The sequence below is a fragment of the Osmerus mordax genome, chromosome 3 (genome assembly GCF_038355195.1).
Source record: "Osmerus mordax isolate fOsmMor3 chromosome 3, fOsmMor3.pri, whole genome shotgun sequence".
NCBI lineage: Eukaryota > Metazoa > Chordata > Actinopteri > Osmeriformes > Osmeridae > Osmerus > Osmerus mordax.
In genome coordinates, this window is record NC_090052.1 from 1838813 (window position 1) to 1856250 (window position 17438).

The 17438-nt window shown below is 49.6% G+C and overlaps 3 protein-coding genes across 3 annotated transcripts in view; 1 reads left to right on the forward strand and 2 right to left on the reverse strand.

Annotated features, from left to right (window-relative positions):
- LOC136938120 (GTPase IMAP family member 8-like) overlaps positions 1 to 17438 on the reverse strand; it is a 261770-nt gene that overhangs the window by 5008 nt on the left and 239324 nt on the right.
- nr1d1 (nuclear receptor subfamily 1, group d, member 1) lies at positions 1901 to 9060 on the forward strand. Its single transcript, XM_067232457.1, has 8 exons — positions 1901 to 2230; positions 5652 to 5969; positions 6342 to 6430; positions 6656 to 6800; positions 6920 to 7620; positions 7890 to 8075; positions 8238 to 8448; positions 8814 to 9060. The coding sequence occupies exons 1-8, from the start codon at positions 2197 to 2199 to the stop codon at positions 9008 to 9010; spliced, it is 1881 nt and encodes a 626-aa protein (XP_067088558.1). The 5' UTR covers positions 1901 to 2196; the 3' UTR covers positions 9011 to 9060.
- Positions 12312 to 17430, reverse strand: si:dkey-225f5.4 (uncharacterized). The gene is made up of 9 exons (XM_067232466.1): positions 17390 to 17430; positions 16961 to 17060; positions 16696 to 16819; positions 16359 to 16516; positions 16059 to 16201; positions 15423 to 15603; positions 15167 to 15306; positions 14859 to 15021; positions 12312 to 12827 (listed from the first exon to the last, which is right to left on the reverse strand). Exons 1-9 carry the CDS (start codon positions 17410 to 17412, stop codon positions 12762 to 12764), a joined length of 1098 nt encoding a protein of 365 aa, XP_067088567.1. The 5' UTR covers positions 17413 to 17430; the 3' UTR covers positions 12312 to 12761.

Sequence of the window (17438 nt, forward strand, 5' to 3'; positions counted from 1 at the left end):
CCAGATTCCCCCAAATATGTTGTGAACCACATGCGGTGATATAGAATAACTGTTTCACGTCTACCTGTTTTATGAAACTTATATTAAAATATCTATTTCTCTCTCCTTCTGTCTCTCTCCATCTCTCTGATATCAAACCTCAAGACATCTAATAAACAGGCTAAATGTGTATCACAGCATTTCCTCAAACGTTTCACTGTCATTTTTGCTCTGATACGTAGGCTACACCGTTCAATTATAAAAAATGATAAACACGAAACGTGCAGCTTGATGAGCTGGTATTATAGCCCAAGGATGTCCTCACGAGGACAGGCACGGGCACCGTCGTTTACGAGAACCATATAATCAAGAAGTGGCTGCACGCGGGAATGTGATTAAGATGCCTTAAGGCACGCGAAGTGACCTGCTGTCTACTCGGTTATGAAGGTGCACGCTCTGCCCTAGATTCAAAATAGACTGTGGCAACTTAACCAAATGTCTTCACGTGAAGACTTGAAGAACATGATAGTGACCTAATAGGCAACTGTGTTCTGTGCTAATTACACGAACACCCAGAGTGAATCACCTGCTACATATTTTATCATATTCATAACAGCATGATATTGGGAAACAGTATTTAATAATGTATTTCCAACGTATTTAGGCCTATAATGGAAAAGCAAGTACAATAGGCAAATCTAATCGATTCCATCCTCATAGCCATTGTGGACGTCTTATTTGCCAGCTTTCCTCCAATTCCATTGTTGCCTATACTACGAGTTCAGCCAAAACTAACGTTGTCTTAATTCTGTTAGTTAGACATGAGCTGATTTAGCTATACTAAAGGGTTAGGACGTCAGATGAGATGTGACGTTTTTGTTGCACAGTGATAGTTAGTGTTGCAATATTTGAGATAAAATTGTTGGACTGGAATGTTCTTGCTTTGCGCAGTCCGTCACTTCACTCTAACCCCCGAAATACACTTATGATCTATGATTTCCTGCAATACACTATATATTCATATGACTTGTTTGCATGTCGGTTTGGATCAATTCGTCTGCTAAAGACAATGGAAAATTAAATGACAACGTATAATACCGTACAATTCCTCTAATACAACGAGGTCCTCTACTCTTATCATATGAGTACTACTACCAAGTAAAATAATCAACGACATAGCTTGTTATTTAAATACAGCCAACCTGGTTGAAGCCAAGCTTGAACCAAATCGACGTTATTGATCCACATACCATCAGAAACAGTTTGTCAGATGTTCAATGTAAAATCACGTTAACTTTGAGGCACGTGTCAGTAAAGTCACCAAATAACGTTTTCAACGTGTTGGGGCTATAAACATCTTAACAGTGAGTGCTCATTTCATAGCCCTTAAAAACTGTTCATGCATAATTGGCCATCGCAGTGATTTGTTGACTTGAAAATAGGCTATAATAACAGTCATATTTGCCTATTTTGTTGTGTGTGAGGATTAATTAATAATGATGTTGCACCTTTCAAGGGAGTGCATAGCGTAAATGATAGCAATAGAATGATAGCTGATACACGTGAGTAGCCTGGATCACGGTTAGAATAGCCCATCCAGGCTTCCCTGTAAAACATGATAACGTTTACTCGAAGCATCATCTCAACTTGCTCAAAGAACTACAAGCCCCATTGTCACAGACGGAGCAGGCAAGTCCACGTGCTCGGAGTTTTAAAGAAGTATTGAGGATGTGTTTGGAGAAATGTGTGTCACTAGGGCACGAGGCACTCCCCCGGGGTCACATGGTCCCGTTTTCAGCCGCGTGCGGGCAAGACTGCGCGTCCTCGTTCTGTTTGCAGGGATGAGAGAGAGACTGTGAGCAGCAAAAGCGGGCCGATTTGGGTACTGCGGCTCAGAGCGACAAGGATATAGAGAGTGACAACACAGCACGCTCTTTTCTTTTCACACATTCATTCCTCTGTGAGATGATCATCATTACGCACGGACTCGCGCGCTACTGAGGCTCAGGTTCATTTTCATCAACCGTATTTACCTGTTACTGGATGCAACGAAGTTCGATTGCAGCTACTACAACTGATAAACAAAGAATGGTCTCGTTATTGCAATAATTTGAGTTGCGTTTATAACCTGCCTAGTCAGACACCCTTCCGACAGGAGACGAAGTTTGGAAAGAAGGACTTTTCTGAAGAGCAACTGTAGTCTGAACTTGACTCAGTATGACGACAGCCATGGACACAAATAACAATACAGGTAAATATGAGTGATTTGCATACATTCGTAATGCTTTGTCCATGAAAACGGTTGCTATTTAGTGGATATGTAGGCTATCAGTGACTTAAAAATGTGTTTCGAAGAACCTGAATGACTTGAATTGATATGACTAAGTTGCTGATCTGTCTATTGCAGTGATGTTGTATTGTGGAGACGGTGTTTATTGCAACTTAATATAGGCCTAAAGCTGATGTTGTGTTTAGGGTTAGACCAATTCTCATCCAGCAGAGAATAATTGTGGCTGCTCTCATCCATGAAGAGTTTAGGATGACTGGCACAAATGTGCCTCGAGCGCACTAAGATTGTAATGTAATCTAGTTCCGGTAAATATGTCCTCTTGTAAATTCCGAAACCATCCATTGAAATACAGTACGAGGGAAAGAGGACATCACGGGTTCAGACAGACTGTTCTCAAAGTGTCTGGGAAAGTAGGTCACGAAACAAAAGTCAGGTGTTTAGAATCCCGGTGAAGCAGGCAGAAACGCGTGTTCGGTACCGATTCACATGGACCGCCTAGCCCGCCATGTGCTTTTTGTTTTCATTCACTCTCCTCCGCGGCTCGCTATTGGTTACTGGTCGAGCTCATTACATAATTCCTAGTCATAGTTGGCCGCCTCCTCCCTCGAGTCCGTGGGTGACGCAGCCTCGCCAGCCATGTGCGCGCTGCGATTGGGTAGCTAACGGAGAAATCAACGCGATCCGAGCGAGATATCATCCACTCGTGTGTCCGCATCAAAAGTGGGACACGGAAGGCATCCCAAGACGTAACTTCTTTTCCTGACACTATCACAAGGACACACATGACACGAAATCAATACGTTTGGGTTTGTCGAACACCTAAACCTAAAAACATATGCGCCTAAAGAGAAACAAAGCATTAATTTCATAAACACAACTTAGCCAATAGCGTAGGCATTCGGTCAACATCTAAATAGCCTATATGACTTGCTCTATATGTGTGTTCTGTCCTTTATTGTAGACAATTTTCTGAGTTTTCCGGAACTATTCAACTATGCCTATGCATGCACCAAAGTCGTATTGTGTGTTAAACGTTAACGAGTTGTTTGGCAGTGTGCAGTGTAGTACCATGGATAGCGCTAGCGGATGAAATGAATGGGTGTCTAGGAACGTGAGACCGCGCTGGAACAAGTGGGTGTGTTTTCTGGGCGGGATCTCGTGGCCCAGTCCCGTTGTTGCGCCTGATATCTGTACTGCGCACGTGGAGAAGGGGCGTGACCAAGAGCGCTGTTCTAACCAATCCACACGAGCGCTCCCCAAGCGCACACGAGGCCGCAGTCAAACTCGTTGTTCTGTGTCGGTCTCATGCATTCCTATCAAAAAGGTGTTCCATTTCCTTTACATGCTCATGTTGTGAACCAATTTTTTCCACGATAATTTTTTATCATTGTTGTGAAAGGGTTTAGACTCAGACTATAAATGTGAATAAGTCATATTTTATAAAATTACTTCAAATTGACATAACATCTCATTGCTGTCAGTGACCTAGTTGGTAGCTACATAGCCACCGTTCATACAGTATTGGTTTGAGACTAAAGTCATTGGTAACATTTTTGTCATTTTAATTTAGAGTTTCAGAATGGTACAATGAAATAATTAATGTAAGAGAGGAGATTCACGTGTTGCTGTTGTAGTGACACCTGACACAGTGACCCTATGACCTTCTGTTCTAATCGTAGGTTATGTAATGACCAAGGAGTTGTTTGGCTGGCTGTCTGGCTGGCAGCTTAGACTGGAATGTCCCTTAAAGAACAAAACAGACTCTTAGTCTGAGATACTCCATTTCAGTTCGGTTCACTAGTCCCAAACGAAATGCAAGTGTTTTGGTGACTGTGTGCACGGTTGCAGAATAAGTAAAAACAGAGATGACCCTCAAAAGCTACAGTTACATATCAAAACAAATCAAGCAGGTGACTCTCTTTTGGAATGTATTGCAGAATAACTGTCTGTTTGAAGATCAGTCAAATAAAAACGCTGACAGTTACTGCATTACTGCTGCCTGTTCCCTGCATGAGGAAGTTGGACCGTTGCCAGGTTTTGTCATGCTAAACTCACACGGAAATAAGATAATTTGTGTTGCTGTTTAGCAGCAACAAATTAAGAAATCCTTTAGTTAATCATTAGCTTGAGAAAACACCCCAGTTAAACACAGGTCTGCTTGCCAGTAACTCCGGGGAGATAAACAGAGGCTTCTCAAGGGCATCTTTATAAAGAATCTCTGCTCCCATATCTAATCCTCGGGTACTGATTATTTCCAAAGTTCATACTGTAAAACTAGCACTTACACGGTACATGTCAACAGTCATGCGTGTTAGCCATGGAGTTGGCTCCTCCATCTCCGTCTTGGTGTCTGAACATGTGCAGCCTTGGATCATAGGCACAGATCTTCATCTTGGTGTCTGAACATGTGCAGCCTTGGATCATAGGCACAGATCTTCATCTGGGTGTCTGAACATGTGCAGCCTTGGATCATAGGCACAGATCTTCATCTTGGTGTCTGAACATGTGCAGCCTTGGCACATGGGCACAGATCTTCATCTGCTCTGCAGGTCTACAGATCCCCCCCCCCCCCCCCTCCCTCCAACTGAGACCATTATGGCACAAGTGCAGAACGTGTTTTCTTCTGAGGGGGATGTGAGATGAGATGCAGATGAGTCCGGGGGAGGAGAGGACCGCTCCAGACTGGTCCAAGCTGCTCATTCTGTACGCAGCGCTAGGTTTCTCTGGATCATCAAAGCTGCTCCGCAGGTGACGCCTTGTTACACGACCATGTCGTATTTCAGGCCTTTACCGAGGGCTTCTCCTGAGTGTGGAAAGACCAGAGTCTCTCTGGCGGGCCAGGGTTGCGCTGGTTTTGGTCCCTAAAAAATGAAAGCTACGTTTGAGCCAACTGGACCCCTCTCCCGCCCCCCCATGCCTACACTTCCTGGAAAACCAGTCTGATGCATTCCTGGGGACCTCACCAAGACGGCCTTTCTGTTTCCATGGTTCCCTCGCGTGATTGCGTAAGACCCTTGGAAGACGAGCGACACAGATGGCTCCGCCCCCTCGCTGTTGGCGAGAGGAGCTCATGTGAACCCAAATCCTCACCCCCGCTCCCTCTCCGTCCTCCCCCGCCGCACGTGCAACAAACCAGCATCACTTCCATCCTAACCCTAGGGAGTCAGGTGGCTGAGCAGTTAGGGAATTGGGCTAGTAATCAGAAGGTTGCCGGTTCGATTCTGGCCGTGCAAAATGACGTTGTGTCCTTGGGGCAACGCACTTCACCCTACTTGCCTCGGGGGGGGGGGGGAATGTCCCTGTACTTACTGTAAGTCGCTCTTGATAAGAGCGTCTGCTAAATGACTACATGTAACCCTGCCGTCTCTTCTTCGTCCTCCAGGGGGCGTGATCTCCTACATCGGCTCCTGCGGAGGCTCTCCCAACCGGACCAGCCCGCTGTCCATGTACAGCGACAACTCCAACTCCAGCCTGCAGTCGCTCTCCCAGCCCTGCTTCGGCACGTCCTGCTTCCCCCCGTCGCCCAGCGGCTCCCAGGGCTCCTCCAGCCACGCCTTCCCCGGCAGTGGCAGCTTCGGCTCGGGCTCGGCGGCCGAGGACGCCGCCTCCTCTTCCTCCAGCTCCGGGGGGTCGCCGCGACGACGGGAGGACGCCAACTCCTTCCGCTCCTCCCCGAGCAAGTCGGTGGCCAGCCTTACTAGTAAGTACTGTCACAGGCACACACAGATTCTATCTGAAAGATATAGGAATGGGGCATTTTTTTTGTTTTATTTTTTTAGACAGTGTGACAGGAAAGGTAGAGAGAGAGAGAGAGAGAGAGAGGGGGAGAGAGAGAGAGAGAGGGAGAGAGAGAGAGAGGGAGAGAGAGGCCTCAGCCTACATGGTACGCACACTTATCCACTGAGCTACCGGGGAGCCAAAGAGATTTATGGGTTGTAGTTTTCATCACACACGTCCTACCTGAGAAAGAATGTGTTGTACGTTAGAAAGCCCCATGTGAGTTATGAGCCAGCGGCAGCGCTGACAGATGAGCGTGGACCCCCTCGCCTCATGTTGGTTTTTCTGCCTCCAGAACTGAACGGAATGGTGCTGCTGTGTAAAGTGTGCGGAGACGTGGCCTCTGGCTTCCACTACGGTGTGCACGCCTGCGAGGGCTGCAAGGTGAGCTGCCAACCACACACACACACACACACACACACACACACACACACACACACACAGCCTCTTGTCCATTTAAAGCTACGCGTCCCCCAGAGTGGTAGACTAAACCCCCCTCTCCTTCCTCCTCTCCTTCCTCCTCTCCTTCCTCCTCTCCTTCCTCCTCTCCTTCCTCCTCTCCTTCCTCCTCTCCTTCCTCCTCTCCTTCCTCCTCTCCTTCCTCCTCAGGGTTTCTTCCGTCGCAGCATCCAGCAGAACATCCAGTACAAGAAGTGCCTGAAGAACGAGACGTGCACCATCATGAGGATCAACCGCAACCGCTGCCAGCAGTGCCGCTTCAAGAAGTGTCTGTCTGTGGGAATGTCCCGAGATGGTGAGTGGATGGAAACACGGCTGAATTGACCATAGCGCTGCAGGGCCAACGTGTGTCTAGTGATGACCGAGCCTCTGACGGGAACACTTCTGACCGAGTCTCCTTCTCCCTCCGTCCAGCCGTCCGTTTCGGCCGCATCCCCAAACGGGAAAAGCAGCGCATGCTGGCCGAGATGCAGAGCGCCATGAACAACATGGTCAACAACCAGCTGCAGAGTGACTTCCAGCTGGCCAGCCTCACCTCCAGCTCCCCGGCCTCCACCCACCCCGCCTCTTCCTCCTCCCCCTGCCCAGGCCTGACCCTGGCCCCCCAGCCTCAGCCCCCCGCCCTGCCACAGGACCCTTCCCCCTCTCCCCCGGCCCCCGCCTCCTCTCCCCTCGCTCCCCCGGCCCAGAGCCCTCCCCTCTGCCCGCCCAGCCCCGGCGTGGACGGCACCATCACCGCCATCGCCCGGGCGCACCGCGAGACCTTCGTCTACGCCCACGACAAGCTGGCCACGCCCACCGGGCGGCAACACAACGGCGAGCAGGACAACTGGGGGCCCAACCACTGCCCTGCCGGTTACCACGTCAACGGCCTCAACACCATCTATCACCACAACAACAACGTGACCCAGCACCATCGCCAAGGTTACGAGGCGACACCAGACAACGGCCGCCACCACATGCCCCCCTCCCCGGCGTCGAGCTGCCAGCCGGGTCACAACAACGGGAGGCGGAGCCTCAACAGTAACCTGATGAGCGGGCACCAGGGTCCTGAGCCTGCTAGTGCTCACCAGGGCCAAAACTGCCCGTGGAAAAACCGCAAGGACATCCTTCTGGTGAGTGTAGTCTCATCACTGCACACGCCAAGTTTGGTTCAAGTCAGGGGGCTTAGGTTTCATGATACATTTCGTTAGGTTTCATTACACACGGGTACATCTCCCACCCACATTTTTTAAACGGCAAATCCATCCCCCACATTTTTCACATTTGAAATCAAACCCACGCCCCTGGTTCAAGCCCTCTAGTTGCTCCATGACGTAGTACTTCCATGTAGAGAACGGTGGTCTAACTCCCCCCTCCCTCTCTTTGTCCCGCCCCTCCCCAGGCATGTCCCATGAACATGTGCCCCCAGGTCGACCCCAACAAGACACCTCAGGAGATCTGGGAGGACTTCTCGCTCAGCTTCACGCCGGCGGTGAGGGAGGTGGTGGAGTTCGCCAAGTTCATCCCCGGGTTCAGCGCGCTCTCCCAGCACGACCAGGTCACCCTGCTGAAGGCCGGCACCTTTGAGGTACGAACGCCAGTGGAGATCCACACGCACAGACGCTCACGCGAACACAGCTGAGGGGCTGTCTTCAATATACACGCGTCCAAACGATTCTTAATGTTTGTTCATCCCAGGAATGATTCATTTGAATGAGATGAATGATTCATTCATCTCTCTCTCTCTCAGGTGCTGATGGTGCGCTTCGCCTCTCTGTTCAACGTCCATGACCACACGGTCACGTTCATCTCTGGCGCCACCTACAGTCTGGAGGCCCTGCGGGCCATGGGCATGGGCACCTTGCTGGGCACCATGTTTGACTTCAGCGAGAAGCTGAGCTCTCTGGAGCTCACAGCCGAGGAGCTGGGCCTGTTCACGGCCGTGGTGCTGGTGTCTGCAGGTGAGAGGCGTGCGGCGGCGGGGGGGGGGGTTTACGCGGGTCCTTTGATTTCGAAAAGAGGGGTCTCTTGAGGGCTGATGTTTGGCAGCACAGCACCGAGGCCTTTAGCTGTAGTCTGACAACTGAAGTCTGAAAAGATGGGGGAGCGTAGGTTAGTTTTTACGTGGGGTGGGACAGACTGAGGATGCAACAGTTACATTTGCAACAGTTTTTTAATAAAAAGTAGGGTGGTCAGATTCACAGTTTTCAATGAAACTCATGCTTACCTTAACGAGGGCTGTCTATCCATAGAAAGTAGCTAGCATGTTTGCAAACGTAGCTCTTGTATTCACGATCCTCCCCCTCTCTCTCCCTCCCCCGGCCAGATCGCTCAGGCATCCAGGACGTGGACTCCCTGGAGAGGCTCCAGGAGAGTCTGATCCGGGCGCTGCGTGCCCTGGTCTGCCACAGCGCCCCCGGGGACGCCACGCGCTTCACCAAGCTGCTGCTGAAGCTGCCCGACCTGCGCACGCTCAACAGCATGCACTCGGAGAAGCTGCTCTCCTTCCGCATCGACGCGTGAGGGCGGCGCGTGAGGGCGACGCGTGAGGGCGGGGCCCGCTCTGTTGGGGGGTTTGGGGGGAGAAAAGAGAAAAAATTGCGAAAACAAAAGGAGAACCAGGAACTGACATTCGCTCGCTCTTCCTCGTCGTCAGCCAATGAGGCGACAAGTGACAGTGGGTGAGGACTGCTGAGAGGGTCCGAGAGCGATGATGACTCACAGGAGGTGGGGGGGCAGACCGCCGTAAACCGTACAGACTACTGCAATCCAAGCCTCCCCGACCCCCCTCTGCCTCCTGTGGTCCAACCAGAAGGAGACGAGGAGGGTCACCTCCTCTCCAGCCCTGCCTCATCAGCACCTGGCAGGTCTGGGGGTGCAGATCAAATGCACCCCAGTGATGAGAACCAAAGCAAGCAGGTGCGGGGACAACCCCCCCACACCAATCACACAAACACACCCAGGCCAGACTGGGCCTTCCACCTGACTGTTGTATGCACAGCCAGCCAATCAGGTCTGGCTTCTATACTCACCTGACTGCTACATGCACAGCCAGCCAATCAGGTCTGGCTTCTATACTCACCTGACTGCTATATGCACAGCCAGCCAATCAGGTCTGGCTTCTATACCCACCACTGTACATATGCTTTATGACAGATGCAGAATCACACACCTCTTCTACATACTGCATTCTGACCGTGTACATATTTACCATGTAAATATTAATGAATACTTGAAATGTTTGGAAGCTGTGTATGATATATACATATATATATATTTTGTTAAGATGAAAAAAAGCTCATGGTGCAAAAGTTATTATAAATGTGCAGGTACAAATATATATAACATTTTAAATTGAGTGTATGCATATGAAAAACAAAATATTCAGATGATATGTCTTTCAGAAGTGTTTCACGTTGTAAATGCGTTATAAAAGAAAAACATCTTTGAATTCTGGGTGTCCTCTGGATTTTCTTCAGTAGTTCTAGTTACCTCATGGCTGAGCTACAGTGACGTGCAAAAGTCTTAGACATCATAACCACAGAGGGTCGTGCTAAGTATCGACAAGCATTATAAACTGGACCAGATTATGGACACCGTTCATGTTCGGGAGTGTAGTCTCAGTAAACACAGGAGAAGTGAACTCTGCCATCATGACCTTACTCTACAAAGCAGCACCAGTACAGTCCTAAAGATACACATCTTAGGGCATCCCTGCTATAATTGGTTACATTTAGTCATTTAGCAGACGCTCTTATCCAGAGCGACTTACAGTAAGTACAGGGACATTCCCCCGAGGCAAGTAAGGTGAAGTGCCTTGCCCAAGGACACAACGTCAGTTGGCATGACCGGGCAACGTTCGGAACTGGCAACGTTCGGATTACTAGCCCGCTTCCCTCACCGCTCAGCCACCTGACTCCCAAGACAGAGAAGGTTAGACAGAGAAGAATGACAGGACTTGTAGGGAGAGAGTCTCTCTGGTCTGAGCGGGATTCAAACCCAGGACCCTGTGGTAAGGCCTTAGCCTATCCGGTACACACAGACGAGACATGTGATCCACCTGAGGTACGGTCTCAGTCTCATATCCAATCACTCCTCTCTGTTCCTGGCCTGGTTCTCCAACACTGACCTCTCACTTTCAACCATCTCTCTCTGTCAAAGAACGACCACAAGGAATCCGGTTAGACCCTTCATTTTTAGGAGATGGTTTTGAGTGTACGGTTTTTATTTGTGAGGAGCGCCTCATTGACCTGCAGCTATGCGTGCGAAACCTAAAGCATCCAGTGTAACATCGTTAAACTTGGACGAGAAAAGCCCTACAAAAACACCTTCAAATGAACCCAATTTTCATGGAACAGGACCGGGAACATTTGATCCATTTGTTAAACCGCCCTTTGAAAACAACAGATGATAACAGAAATCAATCATAAAATAACTTTGACTTGAACTTGCGTTCACTGTTCCTAAGCAGACAGAGAAAAGCGTATCAATTCCAGCCGATTGTTCTCATCAACAGAAATTCTGTTGATGAATAGAAAAGTCACACATTCATTATTAACAAACCAAGTTATGGGCGCAGAGGACGCACTCTCAGTCCACCCTCACAAAACTGAGGAGAAAGTTCAGCTGAAGGAGACTGAGAACTAAAGGAGGTTACAACAGAGAACCACTTGGATAAGAACTGGGTCAAAATGTCCGCATAGCAAAAAGTCACGTCGCTCCATTGGCAGAGGGCCACAATGCTCTCAAAACAGGGGCCAATAGAGAGGCAGGAGGCAGGGAGGGAAACGAGGCAGGGAGGGAAAATGTGAGACCAGCGTTTCTGCTGATGGTAGCACAGTCACAACGTGACGGTGAAGCACTTCTCCCCTTTCCCAGTGAGTGTTGTGTAACATACAGTATTTGTAATCAAGTTGTGAAGCTGTATTTTAGGGAGGTTGGAGACCTGGATCCCGGCTCAGCTGGAGGGGCCTGCTGCAGGCAGCCTGGTTCACCCGGGGGTGGGCTGTGGACACAGGAACCGTCCCGCCGGGGGTGGGCTGTGGACACAGGAACCGTCCCGCCGGGGGTGGGCTGTGGACACAGGAACCGTCCTCCCAGGGGTGGGCTGTGGACACAGGAACCGTCCTCCCCAACTGGCTTCTCTTTTCTGAAGGACACACAACCTCTTATGGACGTATAAAACATGCAGGTTGGGGGGGGGGGGGCACCTCCAACACACCTGGTTCAGATGAATCGTCGCTATATTTACATTACATTTACATTTAGTCATTTAGCAGACGCTCTTATCCAGAGCGACTTACAGTAAGTACAGGGACATTCCCCCGAGGCAAGTAGGGTGAAGTGCCTTGCCCAAGGACACAACGTCAGTTGGCATGACCGGGAATCGAATCGACTATATGGCGTTATCACGACCCATTCATGGGCACCTAGGTGTGTTGGAGCAGGGAAACATCTAGAACATGCAGGACAGTGGGTCAGCGTTGGGAAAGGCTGGTCAAGAACGCTCTAGACTACCTTGAAGTGATTATTACGAATTATTGAAACTTTCTACAAGAACCATTGTATATTTACATTTACATTTAGTCATTTAGCAGACGCTCTTATCCAGAGCGACTTACAGTAAGTACAGGGACATTTCCCCGAGGCAAGTAGGGTGAAGTGCCTTGCCCAAGGACACAACGTCATTTTGCACGGCCAGGAATCTAACTGGCAACCTTCAGATTACGAGCCCGATCCCCTAACCGCTCAGCCACCTGATTCCCTATATTTCACTCAACTCAAAGATGCAGTCTGACCCAAATCACAGCAATGCAGATTCAGGGGGGAAATGTTTATTTTACATGAGACTTGTTTACACAGTTGGGATATGGAAAAGAACACATACACACCAAAGGAACATTAAATGTTGGAACGACATTGTGAGTTTTTTCAAAGAAAGGGCGCCACCTTGTGTCACCTTACTGAAACAGCACCTTTTCCCCACACACTGCCACATAAGAGGTCACGCAAGCCATCAACAGCTTATCAAATCAAATGTTTTTGTTTTGGACCCTAATCAAGGGTCCTTCTGGAATCTTCTGCCATTGAGGGAGCAACAGTCGAACACGCTCACAGGAGGATGACTTGTAGACTTGAAGAGAACCTGTTCTGTAGTGACGCGTCTGTGGAGACTGAGCAGGGGTGATGGCTGGGGTGAGGCTGGGGGTGAGGCTGGGGAGAGGCTGGGGGTGAGGCTGGGGAGAGGCTGGAGGGGTCATGGTCTGACAGCTGGTCAGATGTTATCGTTACAGGAGAGGAAGATCAACCACTCGGTCAGAGATGGGGAGCCCTTCGGGTGCTGGGGAGAACACGTGAGCACGTTTAAAAAAAAATGATTTCATTAATAAAAAGTTATGTGTGTGTGGGGAGAGATTCGTCATTTTCCACCTACGCTTGAACTGAACTTGGCGGATACAGTGATGTGACTTGGTAGATGAGTTCTTAATAAAAATCTGAGCGGACAGATTTGCCGTATCAAAATATACTGAATCCTCAGCTCCTGGTGTGGCGTTACCTGCAGGTGGTGTTACCTGTAGGAGGTGTGGTGTTACCTGCAGGTGGCGTTACCTGCAGGTGGTGTTACCTGTAAGAGGTGTGGTGTTACCTGCAGGTGGTGTTACCTGTAGGAGGTGTGGTGTTACCTGCAGGTGGTGTTACCTGTAAGAGGTGTGGTGTTACCTGCAGGTGGTGTTACCTTTAGGAGGTGTGGTGTTACCTGCAGGTGGTGTTACCTGTAGGAGGTGTGGTGTTACCTGCAGGTGGTGTTACCTGTAAGAGGTGTGGTGTTACCTGCAGGTGGTGTTACCTTTAGGAGGTGTGGTGTTACCTGTAGGAGGTGTGGTGTTACCTGCAGGTGGTGTTACCTGCAGGTGGTGTTACCTGTAAGAGGTGTGGTGTTACCTGCAGGTGGTGTTACCTTTAGGAGGTGTGGTGTTACCTGTAAGAGGTGTGGTGTTACCTTTAGGAGGTGTGGTGTTACCTGTAGGAGGTGTGGTGTTACCTGTAGGAGGTGTGGTGTTACCTGTAAGAGGTGTGGTGTTACCTTTAGGAGGTGTGGTGTTACCTGTAGGAGGTGTGGTGTTACCTGCAGGTGGTGTTACCTGTAGGAGGTGTTACCTGTAGGAGGTGTGGTGTTACCTGTAAGAGGTGTGGTGTTACCTTTAGGAGGTGTGGTGTTACCTGTAGGAGGTGTGGTGTGACCTGCAGGTGGTGTTACCTGTAGGAGGTGTGGTGTTACCTGTAGGAGGTGTGGTGTTACCTGTAGGAGGTGTGGTGTTACCTGCAGGTGGTGTTACCTGTAGGAGGTGTGGTGTTACCTGCAGGTGGTGTTACCTGTAGGAGGTGTGGTGTTACCTGCAGGTGGTGTTACCTGTAGGAGGTGTGGTGTTACCTGTAGGAGGTGTGGTGTTACCTGCAGGTGGTGTTACCTGTAAGAGGTGTGGTGTTACCTGTAAGAGGTGTGGTGTTACCTGCAGGTGGTGTTACCTGTAAGAGGTGTGGTGTTACCTGCAGGTGGTGTTACCTGTAAGAGGTGTGGTGTTACCTGCAGGTGGTGTTACCTGTAAGAGGTGTGGTGTTACCTGCAGGTGGTGTTACCTGTAGGAGGTGTGGTGTTACCTGCAGGTGGTGTTACCTGTAAGAGGTGTGGTGTTACCTGCAGGTGGTGTTACCTGTAGGAGGTGTGGTGTTACCTGTAGGTGTTACCTGTAGGAGGTGTGGTGTTACCTGTAAGAGGTGTGGTGTTACCTTTAGGAGGTGTGGTGTTACCTGTAGGAGGTGTGGTGTTACCTGCAGGTGGTGTTACCTGTAGGAGGTGTGGTGTTACCTGTAGGAGGTGTGGTGTTACCTGCAGGTGGTTCTACCTGTAGGAGGTGTGGTGTTACCTGTAGGAGGTGTGGTGTTACCTGCAGGTGGTGTTACCTGTAGGAGGTGTGGTGTTACCTGCAGGTGGTGTTACCTGTAGGAGGTGTGGTGTTACCTGCAGGTGGTGTTACCTGTAGGAGGTGTGGTGTTACCTGTAGGAGGTGTGGTGTTACCTGCAGGTGGTGTTACCTGTAAGAGGTGTGGTGTTACCTGTAAGAGGTGTGGTGTTACCTGCAGGTGGTGTTACCTGTAAGAGGTGTGGTGTTACCTGCAGGTGGTGTTACCTGTAAGAGGTGTGGTGTTACCTGCAGGTGGTGTTACCTGTAGGAGGTGTGGTGTTACCTGCAGGTGGTGTTACCTGTAAGAGGTGTGGTGTTACCTGCAGGTGGTGTTACCTGTAGGAGGTGTGGTGTTACCTGTAGGAGGTGTGGTGTTACCTGTAGGAGGTGTGGTGTTACGGTGTTACCTGCAGGTGGCAGCTCTCCACAAGGCCCGTGTCTCTGCGTACGGACAGCAGCGTGGCCCGGCCCCTGGAGGGGTAGCCCTCCTCCACCTCCAGCGTGCACACCACAGAAGAAGACTTCAGGAAGACCAGCTGCCTCTTTGCCGGGCGCCAGTCAATGGCGAACCTCCACACACAAGAGACAGGTGGATTAGCGCTGCACGTCGCAGGCTGAAGGATTTATTTATCTGATGAATAATGGTTAATTTATCATAATGATTGCCTCAAAATAATAAAACATAACTTTCTGTGCGGGGTGTATGTAGCTGTACCTGGAGTGCAGGGACTGGATCTCGGCCAGCATCTCTCCCTGGCTGCTGTAGCGCTGTAGCACGTCCAGCAGGGCGGCGCTCAGCTCAGACACACGGCCCCTCACGCACTCCTCCGGCATCCCAGCAGTCCCCTGGCACATCTTAGAAGAAGAAACACATGTTTAATGTCAGGAAACACACACACACACACACTAATGCATGGAGTGTCTGCCGACAGGTGAACAGAGTGATAAGCCACGGTTGCCATGTTTCATACCTGTAAACAGAAACGGTCGTCGTGGCTCCAGGTCACGGTCAGTTTGAGCGGCTCCAACTGTCCGTGGGAGGAGGAGCTTCCGTACAGGCGGGGCCTCAACTCCAGGCACAGCTCCGATTGGCTGACGGATAACAAGCTGTACTGCATCACTCCCTCTGTGGCGGACACACAGGCCTGCAGCCTGCAACACAGGCAACCCATCCTCCTGTTAATATCGTACACGTCATGAAGACTCTCTGAAGATGAAGATAACGGCATGTTACAGGGCCTGGCGACAGTTTGGAAACACAGAGCCGTTGATCGTTTTTGAGAGACATACGCACCGCCTTTTCATGGTTTTAACGCATGAATCCAATCACTCAAACGTGGTCTGTAGGGCATTCAACCTACATGTATGTAATGAGTTCACAAGTTTTCCACAAAGTGCTTGATGTGACAGTTTGATGAAAAGTACGCCTTTTGTACCAACATCTGTACATTGTGGACAAAGTCAACCTTCCTACCGTGAAATTACCTAGCTAGTTGCATTTAAACAACAGGAACATCTCTCAAATGATAAAAGATTAGGTGTCACCGGGCGCAATTAGGTGTTGCCGGGCGCTGCATGTGCGCGCGAGCGTGCGACAGGTCTCTCACTCGTCTTTGTGAAGCTGCCAGGCTCCCAGGCGATTCACAACCGTCTCAGTCTCCTGCCGTGCCTGGGCCAGCTGGCCTTCACACAGGTGCAAGGCCTCGCGAGCCATCTGCAGGGAACACTCCAGGTGCACGCTGGTCTCTCTCTGTCGGGCGGGGGAGAACAGAGGGAGAAGAGACAAGGAAATGGCTGAGCGAGAGAGAGAGAGATACAGAGAGAGAGAGAGATACAGAGAGAGAGAACAGGTGGAGAATGCTTTGAGCAGGCGTGTGAATCCGTGCGCTGTGTGTTCATACACTCACCTTCTCCTCCAGGGTGCTCACCAGCTGTGTGAGTCTGCCTCGTTTGAGGTGCAGCTGGTCGATCTTGGACTGGAGGGTGCCTATGAGGGTCTCCACCTGTTTCACTTCTTCTCTGTACTGTGCCTTTAAGGTATTCCATCGGCTGTGAGCCTCGCTACCTTTGAATACACAGACTCACAGAAATGTTACATTACCCCCGCTGGACAGTCCATTAGCGTATCGTTTTGGTCCTGATAATATATATAATAATATACAATATTCATGTACTTTACGTGTGTGTTTAAAAGTAAATGTAAAGTATGAGTTAATTTGAGTAACGTCGTGTATTATATTTTACCTGGGTTTGGCGGGCAGGATTCATTAAGCAGTTCATCTGGCGAGCACCGTTTTTCTAACAGGCCCATCATGTCATTCAGAACACACAGCTGACTGGACAGGATCTTCTGAATCTTACGACTCTCCTAGACACAACCATCACAAGAGCGGATGTGTCCAGTTCACTCGCATGGCAACCGTACATCCCAGCAAGCTAATGTTTTTTAATTAGTTAAAGTAAATGCATTATTTGTCCCCTCTATTGTTTATTGTGTTAGAATACTCACGACCGGGTTGGGCAGAAAAGCGTCAGCCTGGCAGACTTCGCGTTGGTCTTCTCCACCGCCGTACAAATCCAAATGTACAGGGTCGCATCTTTCCAGTAACCTGCATATAACGGCTTGAGATCGTCAAACTAGACATCTTGCAATCTCATCTTATAACGAACTATCGGGCTAAAGTAAATCAGCCCTGTACTACTACTAGTAGTTAGTAGTGTTAGTACTACTGAGTACCTAGCTAGCTAGCTAGCTAACGGGTTACATACTGTGTTGGAGAAGCCTGTCAAACATGCCCTACTAACCCTAAATACGTTGTTTCCATGTACAATCTGAATGTATGTATATTCAAGAGAAACATGAATGGATGTACATTTAAGAGAAGGGGCATTTTAAATAGTATTTAAACAGCTTGTTGAATTTAGCATCATAACTTACGCCTGTATTTCTTCGGTCGACATTTCTGTTGTCAAATAGTGGCGGCACC

Bases quoted from the DNA above. Each gene is read 5' to 3' on its own strand.
- nr1d1 (XM_067232457.1), top strand. From the start codon at position 2,197: ATGACGACAGCCATGGACACAAATAACAATACAG. The intron at 7,621-7,889 runs GTGAGTGTAGTC...GCCCCTCCCCAG, and splicing joins ACCGCAAGGACATCCTTCTG to GCATGTCCCATGAACATGTG. The intron at 8,076-8,237 runs GTACGAACGCCA...TCTCTCTCTCAG, and splicing joins TGAAGGCCGGCACCTTTGAG to GTGCTGATGGTGCGCTTCGC.
- si:dkey-225f5.4 (XM_067232466.1), bottom strand. From the start codon at position 17,412: ATGTCGACCGAAGAAATACAGGC. The intron at 17,061-17,389 runs GTAAGTTATGAT...CGTTATATGCAG, and splicing joins TCGACCGAAGAAATACAGGC to GTTACTGGAAAGATGCGACC. The intron at 16,202-16,358 runs GTGAGTGTATGA...CCCGCCCGACAG, and splicing joins TGAGCACCCTGGAGGAGAAG to AGAGAGACCAGCGTGCACCT.